Raw genomic sequence first — 19,041 nt, 5'->3', positions numbered from 1 at the left:
TCATTCAGTCCAAGTCCACTAGGAGATGTTACACTATGAAACCATCAGAGTATGGCGTCAAAAAAAGGGTAAAAAAAAAGAAACAAACAACACTTGCTGTTCAAGGCTATGATAACCTTAACACAGATTTCCAGGGGGGCCTATGGTAAGATTATGCCTATATATCTTTTCAAAATTGTGATAGTTTGACCACGATGATTTTTGTTAGTGATATATTTGTTTTGATTTTAACATTGTAAATATAACAGTAAATGAGATTAAATTTAAGCGAATGAAAGTTCAATTAAAAATTTGTTGCACAATAACAATAAAACAAATACAAACACCATCAAATTACAAATGTTATTGTCACCCTATGTGTTTGTCTCATCAAATACAATCAAACAAGTAATGTGAAAATTGATGTGATATAGAGATGACCTGTGTTGTCACATGATATGTAATTCATGGTGTCACATGATCTGTAATAATTATTACCACCTGTTGGCACAGAAAGTCCATGTGAACCCACACCTGATAACAATCAAGAGAGCGACCCTGAAACACATTGTTCGCCATAACATTTTATATGCATTAAACCAAAAAGTCCATCTTCTCCTGGTGTGCACTGGATTACTTTGATTCATTGAATGCTGTTGTTGCTGCCCTATCTGCACTCTGGATGAATAGCACGGCTGTGGCACAGGGCACCCATAGATTCTCAAGATTATGTTCATCTTCTAAACAATGCTCTTTTCTCCCCTTCGTGTGTGTCATCATCTTATTCCCATCTTCCTCTATTGGCCTGAAGATATTTTTTGCAGTAAAGTGCTTTTGGGAAACAGTCTGAAGCTTTTTTCTTTCTTGATGCAGTAGTGAGAGTAGAGTGAAATGATAACTAAACATTGTTAAGCAGAAGATGGTTTTCATCGCTTCATTTTCAGAGAAAGAAAAACAGGAAAAATCTCCTAAAATCAAGTGCAATCACCAGTTCTCACCAGTGCTATATGACTGTTGTTCCATGTGTTGTTGTCTACTAGTGTTGTCCTGTTAGCCATGCCTGCGATCTGGTAGCCGTAATCCCACCAGGACATGACCCTGACGTGCTCGTCTGTGTTCTGTCTCAGCCAGTAGTACGCCTCTCTGAAGTCATCCAGGATATTACGGGAGCTGGTTGGGGGGGGGAGGTTAAGAAACTGAGTTGGTGAATTACTCTGCACGTATGCATATGCTCATCCACCACTGGTTGTTTGCTCTCCAAACTGGCAGCTTTTAATCCACCATAGAGATGTTTTCCACTTTGCCAATAATAGAATTCAGGAGGAAACAGTGAATCCCTTTTGGCTCAAAATGGTCAAATTTAAAGATACTGAAAACTGGCTATCAGCAGCTTCAATCCAAGCATATTGGTATCAGCATCATTGTTCAAAACCCCCTAGAACTAGAATATATTTATATTGACAATATGTGCATGTATGTATGTGATCCTGCGTCATTCTTACCCGTCATTGTTGTACGATGCCAGCACTACACTCGGGCTGGAGTAGGCATTGCTGGTGACCCAGGTACAGTGGACGGCAAACATCATGAGCAGCATCAACATCAGCATGGTGACTATAGACTTGATGTTGGGCCCAAGTCCCTCCTCCGCCTTCTCCTGCTCCGAGACATGTTTACGCACCTTACCAGCCTGCAGGGGGCAGAGTACAGCACCCACACACAGGACACAGTGTGTAAACAAAGAAATCACACCCAGGTTGTGAAGCAACTAGTAAGCAGTGCAGGTTTAGCAGACTAGATGCGCTTCAGAGTTCAATCCAGTCACAAAGTACACTCCAGTTTCACAATATAACAAGAAAGGCAGCTCAAAGGTTCGCACTGGGATTTACCATGGATCACAAAATCAAAACTTCATTCAACAGTGATTATTTACAATAATATGTTCTTCAATGTCGAGCCCTGTCACTGTGTGTTCCACCCTACAGTACGGTTTCACTGGCATTGAGCCCTCTCTCTCCCCATTCACTGTAGACCTTGCTTCTCTCACTTCCTTCTGGAGCCGGGGGAGGAGCTGATGCCACATTTCATGCACACCTCAGGTGCACACAGATCGACGGACACACATCACTTATAGAAGTGGCTGCACCCACACACACACAAAAGCCTTGTGCAACCATCTTTTGAACTAGTTGTCATCCTCATCAGTTGATGTGAGCACACACCATGCCAAAAGAAAAGTTTACGTTCTCTGAGTGGATGTACTACTCCCACTACATCGAGTTTGAAAAAAAAAAAAGAGTAGCAAAAAGATGATCAAAACATCCATTTGGTTTCCCCTGAGGCAGGAGGAGTTATCCTAATCTTTTTGAAGGCCAGATAAGATGCATTGTAACATAAAAATAATGTAAGTATTGTAACAAATTACTGATCCTGGGGAGTCATTTGTAAACTAATAACATTACTTTTGAAATGAGTATTAAATTACTTTTTGATTAAACTGGAGGAGACAGTCTGCAGCAAACTGTTACGACTGGATGCCTGAGAAACTTTAAGTATAATTTCTTCCACTGCAAGATGAATACATGCATCTACAAAGGGACAGTACTAGTATGGATTATTTGGTCGTTTCGTGGAGGTAAAACCCACACACATGCACTAATGAACAAGATGACAAAACGTTGACATAGACTCACCGTACACGCACAAAGCCATGCACACACACTGACCTTATCATAGAGGTTGCCGGAGTTCTTGCGGTCGTCCTCGTCGCTGCTGTCCTCGCTGGGCGGGCTCTCCCTCTTCATGTCGTCGCCCAGGTAGTGCTCGAAGACGCTGGAGAAGGCCACCGCCGACAGCATGCATACGACCGGGGTCAGGGTCAGCATCAGACGCACCATCACGCCGGCAAAGTACACAGCGCTGATGGCATACAAGGCCACTGGCAAGGGAAACACAGAGGGCCATTAGGAGGCTACAGGTGGGGGGAGAAGCCATTCACACCTGACATTAACTTGTCTTGTATGCAGACTGTCTAGATAAGACATTTACATCCCAGCATTAAAATGCATCTTCAGAGTATGCACTTTAAAATCAGACTTTTCTTGGCAAAATGCAGATAGTGCCATACAGCAATTCCTCTAATACTAGCGATCCGGCGACATTATTCCCATGACCCGCCGGGCAGCATCCAGGAAAGCCAAGTCTTGGGTTTTGGGGGGAGTATGGTTGCAAAGCTGAAACTTAAAAAAAACTAGCAGAAACCTGTGCAGTGTATTGGGCCAGAATGGCAAGTTTGGCCATTAATCTGTGCAGCCATCGCAAATTCGGCCCTAATTACCAAATTAAAAAATCTGCTCTGTTAAGTCACCTGCAGGGGTGCTCTTTACACTTCCTGAATGATTCAGTGCGATCACACGTAAAGTGGCATAGCTGTGTGGCTCAACACAATTTCTGCTCAGACTCACTCGGTCGCACGCACACACTTCACATTCTTATTATAGTTCTGATACCTGTTGGAGCACACAATCACTGGCCATTTAGTCAGGCCTCGCTCACAGAGTTGGCATGCAGCCTCTCCTCTCTCTCCCTAGAGGTTTTTTCCTAGTCCACTTCCCTGGCTGATTCCAACTGGTGTGGTCCATCAGTAGCTAACAAATGAATCTCTCCATGGTGCTGAACCTGTGTTGACTCAGCTTGGCCACTACTAGTCAGTCATTTTTGCCTATTTAGTCAGCCCTAATTACCTACCGGTAATTCAAAAATCTGGCTCCGTTATATTACGGTAGGTCACCCGTAGGGGTGCTCTTTACACTTCCTGAAAGATTCAGCACGATCACACGTAAAATGGCATAGCTGTGGTCGACACAATTTCTGCTCACTCACACAGAGACTTTGCATTCTTATAATAGAATTTGTATCCTTAAAATCAATAGTAATCAAACACCTTATCTAGCTTTTGCCCTCATCCCCAATATCCTTTTTTGACAAGGATGTTACTATCAAAGCTGTTGAATCCATGAGCTGAATTTTATGTCCTTTTACATAGATGTTACAAGCCAGTGGTTCTCAAAGATGGGTCTGGGGACTGGCAGGGGTCGTTGAGGGGGTTCCGGGGGATAATTTATTTTCACTATAATAATTCCATCCATAAGTAACACAATGACAGAATGCATGACTATTTTGGTCACGGGCTTCATACACTTTCTGTAATGAAACATCTAAAAGCAAGAGATCTTATCAGATGGGGGACTAGGGACAAACCTTATCAAATGGGGGTCCGTGGTCTAAATTTGTGGCAGTTTAGACATGAAAAGGTTTGCGAACCCCTGTTATAAGCAGTTCTGCATTATATTAGAGACACATTGCCTTCCCGCTTTGCTTTGAATGTGCCTGAATAAGTCTCTGGCCACCTCCAGAGGTGGTTGGGGTGATCAAAAGCTTATTGCATCTTGGCTACATTTACACCCTTGATTTCATGAGTTTATGTTCAATCTGAAAACAATCTGATGGTTCAGGACTCATCCTAAATGGCAGGTGAAAAGGCGGGTCATACAGCATAAAGTACAGTACACAATGAGACGTGTGTATATACTAGGGATGGGCATCGAATTTCGAATTTTCGAATAATCGTTGTTATTATCAAGGTCGACTTTTATTATTGAAATTCGAAATTCGAAAAAAAAAAAAAAAATTTTTTTGAGTGAAATGTTGCATTGTCTCCCCTGATTCTAAGTATAGTCAAATCGCTTGGTTTGAGCAAGTAAAACAATTTTTATAAGCATTTTAAGCAAGGTTTATGGAAAAATGAATGGCGGATGAAATCCCATGAAGAGGGAGAGGGGGTGACTTTGGCACCCCTTTGGCACTCAGACCTGAGCCCAGTGTTGGGCAGTAGCTTGCTACAAGTAGCGAAGCTACATAGCTTAACTACATTTCTCAGTAGCTTGGTGGTAGCTTCACTACTTTTGAACCAAGTAGCTTTTTCAGTAGCTAAGCTATTTATAGACCCAAGTAGCTTGTAGCTTCCCGCAAAAGCTACAAGCTCCTCACTTGTCGAGTGGTGTGCCCAGAACAACTTAACCCTCAACATCTCCAAAACCAAGGAGATGATTGTGGATTTCCGCAAAAATAAAGCTGAACTCCAGCCTTTAATCATAAATGATCAGGCTGTTGAGAAGGTGGAAAGTTTCAAATTCCTGGGGACCACGATCTCCTCTTCTCTTAAATGGAACGTCAATGTGAGCCTTATCGTAAAGAAAGCCCACCAACGTTTGTTCTTCCTGAGGCAACTCAGGAAATTCAAAGTCTCAAAGATAGGGATGTGTCACTTCTACCGAGCTATGATAGAGAGTGTGCTCACATTCTCTATCACAGTTTGGTTTGGTAACTGTTCAGCTGAAGACAGAGAAGAGCTGAACAGGGTCGTGAAAACGGCATCGAAGATCGTAGGTAAGGATTTGCCGAGATTATCCGATATTTATAACGAGCGCATACTGAAGCTAGGGCTGAAGATAATAAGGGACCCCTCCCATCCAGCCAATGCTCTCTTTGCCCCCCTTCCTTCGGGAAGAAGAGTACGCAGCATCAAATGCCGAACCACTCGTCTGCGTAACAGCTCGTACCCTGAAGCAGTGAGGGCCCTTAACTCCTCCTCAGTTCAGTTCACCACCCCAACTTAATTTTACTCCCTGGTCTTTTAATGCACCAGACACTTTAATGCATTGTGCACTTTTTTTGTTGCACTAGCCGCCTGTGCCTACCCTGCACTGTACACTGTATTGCATACTGTTTTGCATTTTGCAGTTGTTTTTGATTGCATGTTCCTACTTTTTATACATTGCAGCAGATGTGTAGTTGTATTGTCTGTCTCTCATGGTCTGTTACTGTGATTGTTTTGTCTGTTGAGCATGCCAAGACAAATTCCAATCAATTTTGGTTGATATGGCAATAAAACTATTGAATCTTAAAACTATTGAATCTTGAATCTTGAATCTTAAGCTACTCGCCAGAGAAAATCCATGAGCAAAGCACGCAGTAGAGATTTCTGCTGGGGTTTGGATTAAACAGGAGGAGACATTGCATATGTCAAGTGTGCCTGTGTAGCCGATAAAGCACTTCCAGTTCCATTATGACGGACAACAAGTGCCTATTTGTTTGGTGGAAAGTTGTTCTTTGACATGAAGTTGATTCAATGTGAGAAAAAAAGTACCGGTAGGCTAGCTTTGATGTAGCAAGCTGCTTTTGCCATGTTGCTCGTAGCTTAGCTTGCTACATTTCTCTGGGGATAGCTTCAATGTAGTTTAGCTATATTTAATCGAGAGTAACTGATAGCTTAGCTTACTACATTTTCCAAGTAGCTTGCCCATCACTGCCTGAGCCTACTAAATATTTAATGAACCACTCATGATTGTCAAAACTGTTTTTTATTTTCGAAAATGTCAATGTCATGTAACATGTTCTTTACTTCAGTGGTGCAATGCTTGTTTGAGCTAAAAATCCACAGCAGAAGCTTTTTATATTAATTAATAAAGCCGTAGACTTAGAATCAGGGGAGACAATGCAACATTTCACTCACAAAAAAAAAAAAAAAAAAAAAAAAAAAAATTACATTTTTAATTTTTTTTACATTTTTATTTTTATTTTCGAATTTCGAATTAAATTCGAATTTGGCCAGCGAATTTCGAATAGTGTTTTTGCTAGAAATGCCCATCCCTAGTATATACAGTATATCTGTGAATGTGTGGCTATATTTATCAAGTTTTTCTAGCTGGATCCAGATCACAGTGTCTCAGAGAAAAGGAGATTAGCAGGTAACGGGTAGAGAGGCAAAGAGAGAGTGAGAAAGATATAAAGATGGACAGAAACAGCGTGGAGAAGCCAAAGCAAGCAAATAAGAGAAACAGTGTGTGTGTGTGTGTGTGTGTGTGTGTGTGTGTGGGGGGGGGGTGTCAGCAAAACACACTGCGCTAATGGCATAGAGAGCTAGGGGAGGGCAGCAGAAGACAGCACTTTGTACAGGCAAACAGCAGGAATAGTCATTTACATTCAAATCAAACCGCTTTAATAAAAGGCAGTACTACACAGACACAGAGACTCCGAGACAGAAAGTGTATGCAAGAACCGGCAGCAACCCGAGTGCAAGGGCCCAAAAATGAGACAGACAAAGATGAAGAGGGAGCGAAAGAGAGTAAAATGATAGGAGCGACACGGGGAGAGAGAAAGACAACACATTGGGAGGAACGTGAGTGTTACCTACAGTATGGAGAAAGAGAGTAAAATGATAGGAGCGACACAGGGAGAGAGAAAGACAACACACTGGGAGGAACATGAGTGTTACCAATAGAGACACTGCATGAAATAGGCCATGCCCATCACGGGGGAAAAGCTCCGTTCATTTCCACACACCAGCGTCATTTTCCTTGAATTAAACATAGCAAAAAGCTGTTGTGTGGTCGGCTGCGCAGACAACAAATGTAAACTAGAACGACCGCAACGCGGACTTATGCCTCCGCCATTAGTTCATTCTGGAGTCCAAATCGCCATTTGAGGCAAATTGGAAGAGATTCCGTCAAGGCGCTCCTGTGATGTTGCGTTACAGAGCTTGGAAATTGGGTGTGTGAGAGGTCACAGTGACCTTGAACTTTGACCACCAAAATGTAATCAGTTCATCCTTGAGTCCAAGTCGATGTTTGAGACAAGTTTGATTAAATTCCGTCAAGGCATTCCTGAGATATCGTGTTAACATGCTTGAAAATGGCGTTCGAGAGCTCACCTTGACCTTTGACCTTTGACCACCAAAATCTAATCAGATCATCCTTGAGTCTAAGGCGATGTTTGAGGCAAATTTGATGAAATTCCGTCAAGGCATTCGTGAGATATCGCGTTAACAAGCTGGAAAATGGCGTTTGAGAGGTCACAGTGACCTTGACCTTTGACCAGCAAAATCTAATCAGTTCATCCTTGAGTCCAAGTCGATGTTTGAGACAAGTTTGATTAAATTCCGTCAAGGCATTCCTAAGATATCACGTTAACAAGCTTGAAAATGGCGTTCGAGAGGTCACAGTGACCTTGACCTTTGACCTTTGACGACCAAAATCTAATCAGTTCATCCTTGAGTCCAAGTCGATGTTTGAGACAAGTTTGATTAAATTCCGTCAAGGCATTCCTGAGATATCGCGTTAACAAGCTTGAAAATGGCGTTCGAGAGGTCACAGTGACCTTGACCTTTGACCACCAAAATCTAATCAGATCATCCTTGAGTCTAAGTCGATGTTTGAGGCAAATTTGATGAAATTCCGTCCAGGCGTTCCTCAGATATCGCGTTAAAAAACATCGTACGGACGTACGGACAACCCGGATCCATAATGCCTTCCGGCCTGGCTATCGCCGGCGGAGGCATAAAAATCGGCAGTTAAAGTTTTTTTGTACTCCCGAGGAAAACAAGGAAGCCATTGAGAATTGACGAGAAGAAAAATGTGGATGTTGCTGTCAATGAAGTAAGTTGGAGTGTTCATCTTCCGTATATACGATCTTTTTGTGCAACACCCGGCCATGCAGACGACATAGGAGACTGCCAGGATTGGACGGGAGTTTGTGTTTTCCCCCGTTTTGGGCGTGGTTTCTGAATGATGACGCGCTCTGCAGTGTCTCTATGGAGAAAGAGGACAACTCAGAGAAATTGTTAGGAACATCCAGAGAAGCATAGAGCAGTAATTGGACATGGGGCCGTCTTGTGGGGAGAGTATGAACACCAGTGTGTCTAATGCCTGCAGTGAAGCCTTCCCCGGGTCAGCAGTGTGGGCAGAATCGAGATGGCATGCACTTGCATTCCCCCCAGATGGACACAACAAGCAAATAATTCCTTCTTAAGTATGGTGAACGAATGAATTATTAATAAATATGGACTACATATCGTCGCTGTTGTACCAGGACCTCGAATGTCCCTTTTTTACTTTTTGTCATAAATCAGTGCCATTGGTCACCCTTCACGTCTCTTTGTGGTTTTTAACACATGCAACCAATGGAAAAGCATTAAAATGAGCTTGTGAGTAAATCTCGTAACGCCATTCGCCCTCAATCTGTCAGTCAAACCTCGAAATTTGTCCCCTACCTCCGTCTGTACCCCCCCACGCAGGACAATAAACCCGGAAAAGTCACACGGCAGACGTGCTGTGTATTTCTCATATCGTTTTGACTAATCCTGGCTTCCTCTGACGTTAATATATCAATCAAATGTTTCCCAGTTATTCCTAGGCTGCAAACTTGTTTTAACATGCAAATCGGAGAGTTTTCTGACGAGAATAAAGTAACGTTAACGCTACGTTATGTCAGACTATTCTCACCTCATGCGAAAGCCCCGCCTCGGCCATGAGAGGCGAGGGGCAATGCTGCTGCTCCTGCGCGCGCCCCCGCGGCCCGTAGCTTGGGGCTCGTGCATGAGCATACGACTCTCTCCCGCCTGACTGGCCGGGAGAGAGTGCTTCCAAGTCGGACTGATAATATAAACATCATCATTTGAGCTTATCCAGGTAAGAAATAATAAAGTAATGACACATTCAGCGGGAAAGTAACTATAATTAAGACATGTGCCAACTTTGATGACGTTTGGTTCAGTATTTTAAGAGCAAACAGGTTTTTTTAACTTCCTGAAAAGTTGCTATTTTGGAGATTCGAGGTCCTGGAACGACAGCGACGATATGTAGTCTCCGAAGCCAGCACGTCATGGAGGCGTCGAGCAGGAGCCTTGCCATTCAGAGCAGAAGCGCTCCGTTTTGCTCTGTGCTGGTCACAACTTGTACTGACTTCATGCCTGGCCTCTCGCGGCTCGCGTTGAAAATAGACCAGATGCCAAAACACTCGCTGCAGCGTCGCGAGGCGCCGTGGCGATCGGTCTCCCCTGTTAACAAGGACGCCGAAATGAAACTGCCTCCGCGAGGTGTTGCTTCAGCGTCGGATACGCTTCTGGTGTGTTAGACAGGGCAGCAAGGGTTGTTTTAGGAGATGGTCATTGTACAGCTGTCTCAACCAATTTGCTTGCTTTAAGTTGCTTACAGTACTTGCTTAAGCCTGTTACTCCTGGGTGGAGTAATATTTCTCCACCTCATCTTGTTCTGTGCCAGACTCTTCAGAGCTTGCCAAGTGATGACACGGTCCTATTTTGTTTTGATTTAATATCATCACAATTCATATTAATAACTCCCTTAATGATACATGAGCTACAGTAAGAAGTAATTATTTACTTCATGCACTTTTCAACAACCAATCTATAACATATTCTGGCTTTATAATGAAACATTGTAAATTCATCAAAACATAAATTCTTTAATTCAAGAGAAGGAGCTAAGCGTGCAAACTGTTACCAGGGTTGATAACACACAGGGTTTCTAAAAACAGCAGTATGGATACGAAGATCTCACAAGGATCAATTTGACTACAATTTGATGGAAGAGGCATCTGTGCGCACAGTATCGGCACAGCCTGTATCGGTCTGGCTCCACTCCCTGTTCATTACAACAGATCACATAGACCACTTCATACACTCCTCTGGACCCTCCTTTTCTGGCAAAATGCTTGGCAAAACTGATCTGAGTGTAAATAATTGTTAGTACATTTATTTATATAAAAATGTTAGAACATATTTTGAACATATTTTATGAGCGTAATATTTTTCTGCACTGGCAATATGCAGAAATATTAGTTGAAGTACAAGGATAGAGGTGTTGGTTATGGATGCCGTTGCCAGTACACTGTGCAAAACTACCAGAGAGAAGAGCTCACATATTGTTCTAATTTGACACCTATTCAGTTCTAAAGCACATGTCACACAGTAGATAAGAGGGCTTTCATGTTTCAGGATACTTACTGAAAACATGTTTGTTGTTGATATTCTTGATGCAGAACCAGAGTAGCAACTACTTTCATGGCCAAATAGAATAAGCACACGTTAAACTGCACTGAAATGACATTGAACTTGAAAGCAATCATATTAGTTGTAGGGCTGTCACTAAAAGACAAGCAATCTGACCATCTGATTGAAAGCCTTCCAACCGTGCTGCTGACAGGTCCTGAAAATGGAATTGTTGCTTTGCCGTCGCTCGCTTGACTTTCTCCTGTTTTTAAAAGGTTCAGTCAGAAACCTTATGTTTCCTTTGTTCCGTTTCATATTATTTTCAACATTTTCACAATGTCCTGTGAGGTAGTTGATGAGACCTGCCATTTGGCAAAATGATTGATATTGGTGGCGACAGAGTAGGGAATCTACTATTACCACTGTGGCTTGTATAAAAGCCGTAAAACCAGTGAGAGCCTTTTGCATTGTGATTGTGGCCACTTTCTGCTGCACCTTGTGCCTGCATTAGCTCTGTCACAGCAAGTCCATCATCACAGTAAAGAATGCCGCCTTGCTTATTGCTTTCATAATAAAGGATAGAGGTCTGACGGTGCTTAAAGGACTGTGGTGAGAGGTTCCCCTACTCTTGTCACTAATTGGCTTCATTATTGATGTTCAGAACCAGAGAATATCACTGCACCTCACTTAGACCATGGCTGTGCCCCCGCCGTTTGTTTTGGCCTACTGTACCATTAGGCTACTCCACATGCACTCCATTTACAAACTTGTGTACAATAGAGAGGCAAAATGACCGCCTACTTCCTGCCTCAGCACTGTACCAGAGATTTTCATCCGCCATTTATTTTCCCATACACATTTCGTAAAATGTGTATAAAAATAGTTTTACTGGTTCAAACCAAACGGTTCAGCTAACGCTATAATCGGGAGAGACCATAGAACATTTCACTGGGACCAAAACATAAAAGAAATGTGGGTTTAAAGAAAATATTTTTTCGATGTTTTTTTAAGTTTTGGTCCGAGTGAAATGTTCTATGGTCTCTCCCGATTATAGCGTTAGTTGAAGCGTTTGGTTCGACGAAGTAAAACTATTTTATAAGCATTTTACGAAATGTCTATGGGAAAATAAATGGCGGATGAAAATCTCTGGTACAGTGCTGAAGCAGGAAGAGACATACCACTTTGCCTCTCTATAAAGATTAAAGTGGGGGGAAATGCCTTTGCCCTGTCAAACAGCTGGAATACAGACATCTGAGATGGAGGCGCACCCCACACTTTGAATAGTAAAACCTTTTTGTGTGGATTGCCTAGATCTTATTAAATTGTGGACATTTATTCATTCCCACTTATTAGACACTATTTCTGATGGTAAAATGAGGGTAAAAAGCAAAACACAGAATTCAGAAAAATTCAAAGGGGAAAAAACTGAAATTTGGGATTTGTTGCTTTTTTTCTCCGCTGTACCGTATTCATACCGAACCGTGACCCCAAAACCGAGGTACGTACCAAACCGTGACTTTTGTGTACCGTGACACCCCTACTGATGACACATCATCAGGTAATTAGGGCAATTAACTAATTAAAAAATACGGCTCCGTCAGGTCACCTGCACAGGTGCTCTTTACACTTCCTCAAAGTTTTAGCCCAATTGCACATAAAACAGCATAGCTGTGGCCAGCTACAATTCTTGAAACGGAGAGAAACAAACATTGCCCACATGCTCCCTTTTATAATAGGAAAGGAAAAAGTAATGTGATTATGGTAATGCATTACTTTGCAACGTGTTTTGCCCCAACACTGGTTAAGAGTCACGTGAGGTTAGATTGATCTGCTTTTAGGATTTGGTCAGGACTAGATGAGGGGTACTTATGTTCTAATATATTGTAAATCCTTCAAAATTAACTTTGAACGTTGGTGGCCCCATATGGATTTTCAAAGCAAAACACATGTATTCAATTGACTCTTACCAAAGACCCGTTCGTCATTGATATTCTTGATGCAGAACCAGAGGCCTGCTGGGAAGGTGCAAACAAGGATGTGAAGGTCAAAGAAGAAGGAAACCCAAGTGGTGGGCTGGTGCTCCGACACAGATGCTATGATGGGGATGTGGATCTTAGCGTAGCTGTGGAGAAAATGGAAGAGAAAGAGAGAACAGATCACAAAAGTGCAAAAAAAGAAAGAAAAAAAGTTGGCCATTGGGGGAGGAAAGGGAGGTTCTTAACAGTAACAATAAGGAATGTATCATTAGCAATCTTTTCCTATAAGATGAAAGGCATATTAGTGCATTTTATTATGTTTCATATTTACTTGACTCACTAAGAATGAATTTGTTGGTAAAGCTATGCAATCTTATTCAAATTGAGACGATTGTGAAAACTAAGTTTGGCTGTTGTGGGCTATCTTTGGTCTGAGCACGACCCCATTACACTATACTGTACTGCAGCAAAACTTTACTTCTTTCAAAATGATGTGAGGCATGTGCACACACACACAGTGACAGGCAGTTGATGCTGCACTCTGGCAGTCCTCTATACAGTAAGGTCAGATCGATGGCGAGAAAAGTAGCATTATCTCTTTCAGAATTTATGACGGGTTGATTGACAGACTGCTTGAACAAAGACATATTTTGGCAGCTAGAAATAGGCGCAGGCAAGCCTACATAGTATACATTTGATTTTCCTGTTAGATACACAAGAAGACTAAAATGTGGACACATCACTTTATGAAGTGAAGGAAAAAGGTAGTAAGAACCATCATCCCTTTGATCCTGTATTTAAAACATGCTCTAATATAGACTAAAGCCAACTAAAGCTGACTAAAGCAAAACTTGGACTTGTGGTCCTGTCAAGAGTCAATCAACCACAGATTTGACAAGGCTGAATCCTTCTTGGGAGAAAGTCACCAGATGTCCCAGCACTCCACATCCTACCCCTACTATAGAACATCATTACTGTATAGGAGGAAATGTGCTACACTGTTTAAATTGAATGGCTTATCTGTAATACGGTGAATTGTTTGGCATGGCTATGTGTACTGTAATGTAAAGTGCTTTAAACATTCAAGTCAAGCAAAGTTAATTTTTACAGCCCTTAAATTATAAACATGTCTCAAGGGAGTTTACAAAGAGCGGAGGAGTTTACAAAGAGTGAGCCGAGCTTAGACCCTCAGTGAAGTCAAGGAGAAACTCCCAAGAAAAACCTTATAAGGCAAAAAAGAAAACCTTGTGCGGGCCAAGTCAAAGAGGGATCTCCCACTGGGACAGCTGAGTGTGCAATAGGTGCGGGGACAAAACGGAACAGTACAATGCAGAATGAGATAAGAAAGCAAATAAAAGACAAAGAGAAATGTGATGAGGCAGAGAGATGGGACCTCGGCCAGCTAGGCCAGCACCGGAGGCTGCTGCCTTCCCAACACTGTAAAAAAAGTACAATGCACATCAATTCTGATGACTTACCCAGTATCCCAGAGGGAGTAGAAGCGCCCACTCCACGGAGCAATGTACCCTGAAGGTGAAAACACAGAAAACCATATGGATTCAGAATGTGCTCGCACGTAGAATCAAACTAATGGACACGCATTTCCAACCCCCCGGCCCACACAAAGTCACGTACAGAACATACATGCCTGCATTCTCAGTCGCACAAACACTCGCAGCTTTGGAGCGTCAGCAATCAGTCACGCGCCATTGGAACACGTTATTGGTTGGGAAAATTCCTCATGCATGTATCGATCATATAATGACTCTCCAATATGCATTGTTGTGTATTGGTGTGAGAGCCGTGAGTGGCTGTAATGAGCTCTCTATGGCCCGCTGTGCACTCAGCTCAGCAGTACAATGATGAATGAGAACACAGAAACTAATCACTGCTACTAGATAGCAGGCAGAGCAGCTGGGAGCTGGCCAGGGTGCTACATGCTAAAGAGATGTCTGTTGATGCTAGAGGGTGATTCCAATCATAATTAGCCATCGCACTCCATATAGCATTTCAGTGGCAGGGGTTGGACCTTAGGATAAATATGTTAATTACTATAGATCAGGCTCATCAGGGAATGTTGCCTCTTGTCATTTTGGATAAGAAGTCTCAAAGCATAGTGTAAGTCATCAAGTTGCAGATGGTCTCATCATATCGTGTAAAAAAAAAATGACTTCAAGGCTATTTTGGACTGCAAAGAAAAGCTCAATTCAGATGGTCTGGTCATGCAGAATGTTGTCCTGTACACTGTTAAGTCAGGTATGTACAGTGTCACAGAGTGATATGTGACTGATATGTATTGTCAGACAGCCCCTTGTTTACTTCTGATATTGTAATTTACGTCTTTGCATCAGAGAGGATCAAACAGGAAGTGGGAGTGGCTTAGAGATTATAGCCGTGGATTTCAGGTGCGCAGCCCCCTCTCTGCCATGTTGGTCTGCCAGTCTGATCAGGAGGCCATGTGTCGCTCCTGCTCTCCAATTCTGTAGTGATCCCTTTGTTTCCACGTGTATGGGTGTGACTGTGTGTGTGTGTGTGTGTGAGATATATCATTTGGAATTAGTGTCCCTAATCTACTGGACGGGAGCTGCTGATGGCCAGCTTCCATACTACCGACTGAGCTGTCCACACAAGCCGGGCTGTCTATAGGTGTCAACGCCCCGGCCTGCTAGACGGTAAGCTGCTCTCGACCATATTGGTGGCTTCTGGTTTGATATTTCTGTGCAAAGACGTTCTGTGTTATTGTGACAAGGTTTGGATTGTACTAGACACGAGCTTGATCCTATTTTGAGAGCCAGACTCTGTCACATACAGTAACAGTGTAGGTCGGATATACAGATGCAGCAATCTTCAACTGGCGCCTGGCCAGCCAAGATCCTTGGCATTTTAAACAAAGATAAAACAGAAACTTAACTTAATAGTTAAACTTAAAGGAACACTCTGCGCATTTTCAACCAGCTTTGTATCATTAGAACATCAGTAGTATATCTGTAAACTGTTTTGAAGTCTGTCATTTAATTTGACAGTTATTGAGTGTTAAAGTGTGGACCAGTGACATCACTGGTCCACACTAACTCAAATTAATAACTCATCAACTCAAATCAACTCTCAATAACTGTCAAACTAGATAAATGACAGAATGTTTGACAGTTATTGAGAGTTGATTTGAGTTAATGAGTTATTAATTTGAGTTAGTGTGGACCAGTGATGTGTCACTGGTCCACACTTTAACACTCAATAACTGTCAAATTAAATAACAGACTTCAAAAGAGTTTACAGTTTTCTGATATACTACTGATGTTCTAATGATACAAAGCTGGTTGAAAATGGGCGGAGTGTTCCTTTAACATAACTTAAACCAAGTCAAGCTCTTAATAAACAGTATAGGTAGCATTAGTTTCTCTAAAGCAATGGCCCTTAGGTGTCACAAAGTTCAGTTCTTTTGTATGGCAGTTGAGAGTACCAACTGACGATTGCTGCCACTGTAGACCACTATTTGATATTTCAACCATCAGCGGTGCAAGTGGTCCTCTAAAAGGCTTGTATGTACTGTAGAGTGACCTGTGTACGTCAGGTAGATGACGGTGAGGAAAACCACTCCGGCAGCCAGAGAGACTCCCAGGAAGAACAGAGTCTGGAACTCCTGTCTGGTCAGTCTGTCCTTCAGGTACTGCAGGAAGGCATAGGCCTGAAGCAGCACAAACACACCTAGACAGATATGGCACACACAAACGCACAAGAATAGCGTTAAGCTTTTAAAATACACCTCTATGTTAAATAGAGTAGATTCTTGTTTACATTAGGCCCTCAGGAATTGAGGTTATCCAAACCAGCAAAATCTAAAATTAACACAATAAAGTAATGTTATACTGAGGGCGCTTTCACACCTACCTCGTTTGGTTCGGTTGAATCGCACTAGAGTTCGTTTTCCCCCTTAGTGCGGTTCGTTTGGGCAGGTCTGAAACCTTAGTGCGGTTCGTTTGGGCAGGTCTGAAAGCAGCAATCGAACTCTGGGGCACACCAAAAGCGCACCAAACAAGCGGGCCGAGACCTGCTCAAAGAGGTGGTCTCTGTGCAGTTCCAAAAGAACTCTAGTACGGTTCGTTTGTGGTGTGAACGTGATCTGAACCCGATCCGAATGCAGGAAGCCTCGTGCATTTTTGGATTAAACAAGCTCCCGTTATCAGCTGATCTGTACGTAATAGGCTTAGGACCAGCATTTTATGGTTAAAAACAACATTTTCATTCTTCATATCATGTTTTGGTGACTGGTGAAACTGCGTGGCTTATTTTCGGGGGGATTTTTTGCATGATTGCTGTCATCAGCAGAGTGACGTTATAGGCTACCTTGCGTATGGCAAGGAGGCATGGTCTCTCATCCAAGCCAGCTTCTTCTGATTGCAGCCTTATCAGGCTATTTATTAGCCTATTCTTTTATTCTTTTTAGGCAGTCATATATATGTCTCCATATAGCCTATAGGTAGCAGAAGTTGCGAGGGTTTTGTTTTATTTTTAGCAAATTACCAGAGCCAAATTACTGCTTGTCCCCCCCCCCCCCCTGCCCCCCAGATTTTTTTTTATCCCATTTTTATCCCCCATTAGTGCAAATTTTAATGAAATTTATTTATCCTGGTTGCTGCTCCACCCTCTGCCGATCTGGGGAGAGCCGGAACTGGCTCCATGCTTCCTCCGAGACATGGGCAGTAGCCAGCCGCTTCTTTTCACCTGACAGGGGAAGCTTCACCAGTAGGACATAGCACGTGGGTGGATGACGCTATTCCAACGAGTTCCCCTGCCTCCGAAAAGGTGCCCCGAACCACCAGAGGAGGCACCACTTCAGCAACCAGGATATTGCATGTTTTGGTGAGGGGTTCCTATATGAAGGAAGAGAACACGGGGAGAACATGCAAACTCCACACAGAAAGGCCCCTTTGATGACCCCACCCGGGCGGTGGGCATGGGCACCCACTCTTTCAGCGCTCACAGCATCGCAGGTGGGAATCGAACCCAGGACCTTCTAGCTGTGAGGCGACAGCGCTACCACTGCGCCACCATTCCCCCCAAATGACTGCTTGTTAATGACACATTATCAGCCCGACTCTTGCGTTGAGGGTCACAGTCTTTGATTGACAGGTTCTATAGCATGTTTGGGAAATAGAAATGTTGGTTATGGATCTTGTGCAATGACAGCAATGGGTTCAGATTTTGGGGATTTCAGAGCGGTCTAATGATGTACAGGTCTGTTCAGAACTTAAGATACGCATGCTGCATTCTACTGCGCTGTCTCTCCCTTCCTGTGTGTGTCTCTCTCTCATTCTCTCTCTCTCTCTCACACACACACTGATATGCAAACGCACAATGGTCCCGACCGACGGCTACAGCACACACATTATAATTTCACCCATCAAAAAAATCTCTGGGAAGTTATATTTTCCATCCTGGGAGACTACCAGAGTCTCCTATTCAATCTGGGAGGGTTGGCAGCCCTATTTGGTCCGCTTGCTTTTTGGCTGGTGTGAAAGTGAACCGGACCAGCTGGAAAACAAAGCAATGTATCATTTTTGCATTTGGTGCGAACCAAGGAAGCGGACTAAAGCGGACTATCAGGTCTGAAAGCGCCCTGAAACATAACCAATACAGAGATAATCTTGGCTATAGCTCAAGACACTGTAAAAAGCTTTAAAATGACAACCAGTGGGAATAAAAATGTATGTGGAAAAAGGAATATCTACTGAGTGTTTACTGTTACTTGCTCCCAATGCTATTTTCCCCTAGTCACCAAAACCCCAGGTGCTTGGTTACTTACCTGCTGCGGCCATGTGTTCGCTGGTCCTGATTGGCTGGAAGCCCACGAAAGGGATCTGCATGGAGAGAACCAGGCCAACGATGTAGAAGGTACTGTAGGCTGGAGGGAGACGGAGAATAATTAAGGTTACACACATACATCTAGAAGTAGAAATAGTAGTAGGGCTGCCACGATTAGTCGACTAGTCGCAATGACGTCGATGACCAAAATCGTCGCCAACGTATTTGGTAATCGACGTCATCGCATGTTTTTTTTGCTGAAAAAAAGAGAAAAAAACGTTTGTTTTGTTTCCCCGAAGCTGCTGCCGGCGGTGGCCTCACTGGCTGACCTGGCGTACTTGGCTCTTTTCTTTCGCCCTCGCTAGCCAGGCTGTGTTCCATGGACCCGCCTCACCCAGCTATGGATGCGAACGCACCATTCCGTGAAGCCGATGCCAT

The 19,041-nt window shown here is 43.1% G+C and overlaps 1 protein-coding gene across 1 annotated transcript in view; it reads right to left on the bottom strand.

Moving 5' to 3' along the window:
• Positions 1–19,041, bottom strand: part of LOC310786400 (dolichyl-diphosphooligosaccharide--protein glycosyltransferase subunit STT3B-like) — a 118,539-nt gene that overhangs the window by 5,747 nt on the left and 93,751 nt on the right. The window contains exons 6-12 of the mRNA XM_083647606.1: positions 18,605–18,703; positions 16,360–16,506; positions 14,280–14,328; positions 12,793–12,947; positions 2,706–2,917; positions 1,482–1,669; positions 978–1,149 (exon numbers count right to left, since the gene is read on the bottom strand). Coding sequence (XP_083503732.1) covers positions 978–1,149; positions 1,482–1,669; positions 2,706–2,917; positions 12,793–12,947; positions 14,280–14,328; positions 16,360–16,506; positions 18,605–18,703 — 1,022 coding nt within the window. The remainder of the gene's footprint in view (positions 1–977; positions 1,150–1,481; positions 1,670–2,705; positions 2,918–12,792; positions 12,948–14,279; positions 14,329–16,359; positions 16,507–18,604; positions 18,704–19,041) is intronic.

This window comes from Poromitra crassiceps (assembly GCF_964638095.1).
Source record: "Poromitra crassiceps genome assembly, chromosome: 1".
NCBI classification, from domain to species: Eukaryota; Metazoa; Chordata; class Actinopteri; order Beryciformes; family Melamphaidae; genus Poromitra; species Poromitra crassiceps.
Note: the sequence above shows the minus strand (reverse complement) of the source record. Positions and strands in the feature narration are given on the sequence as shown.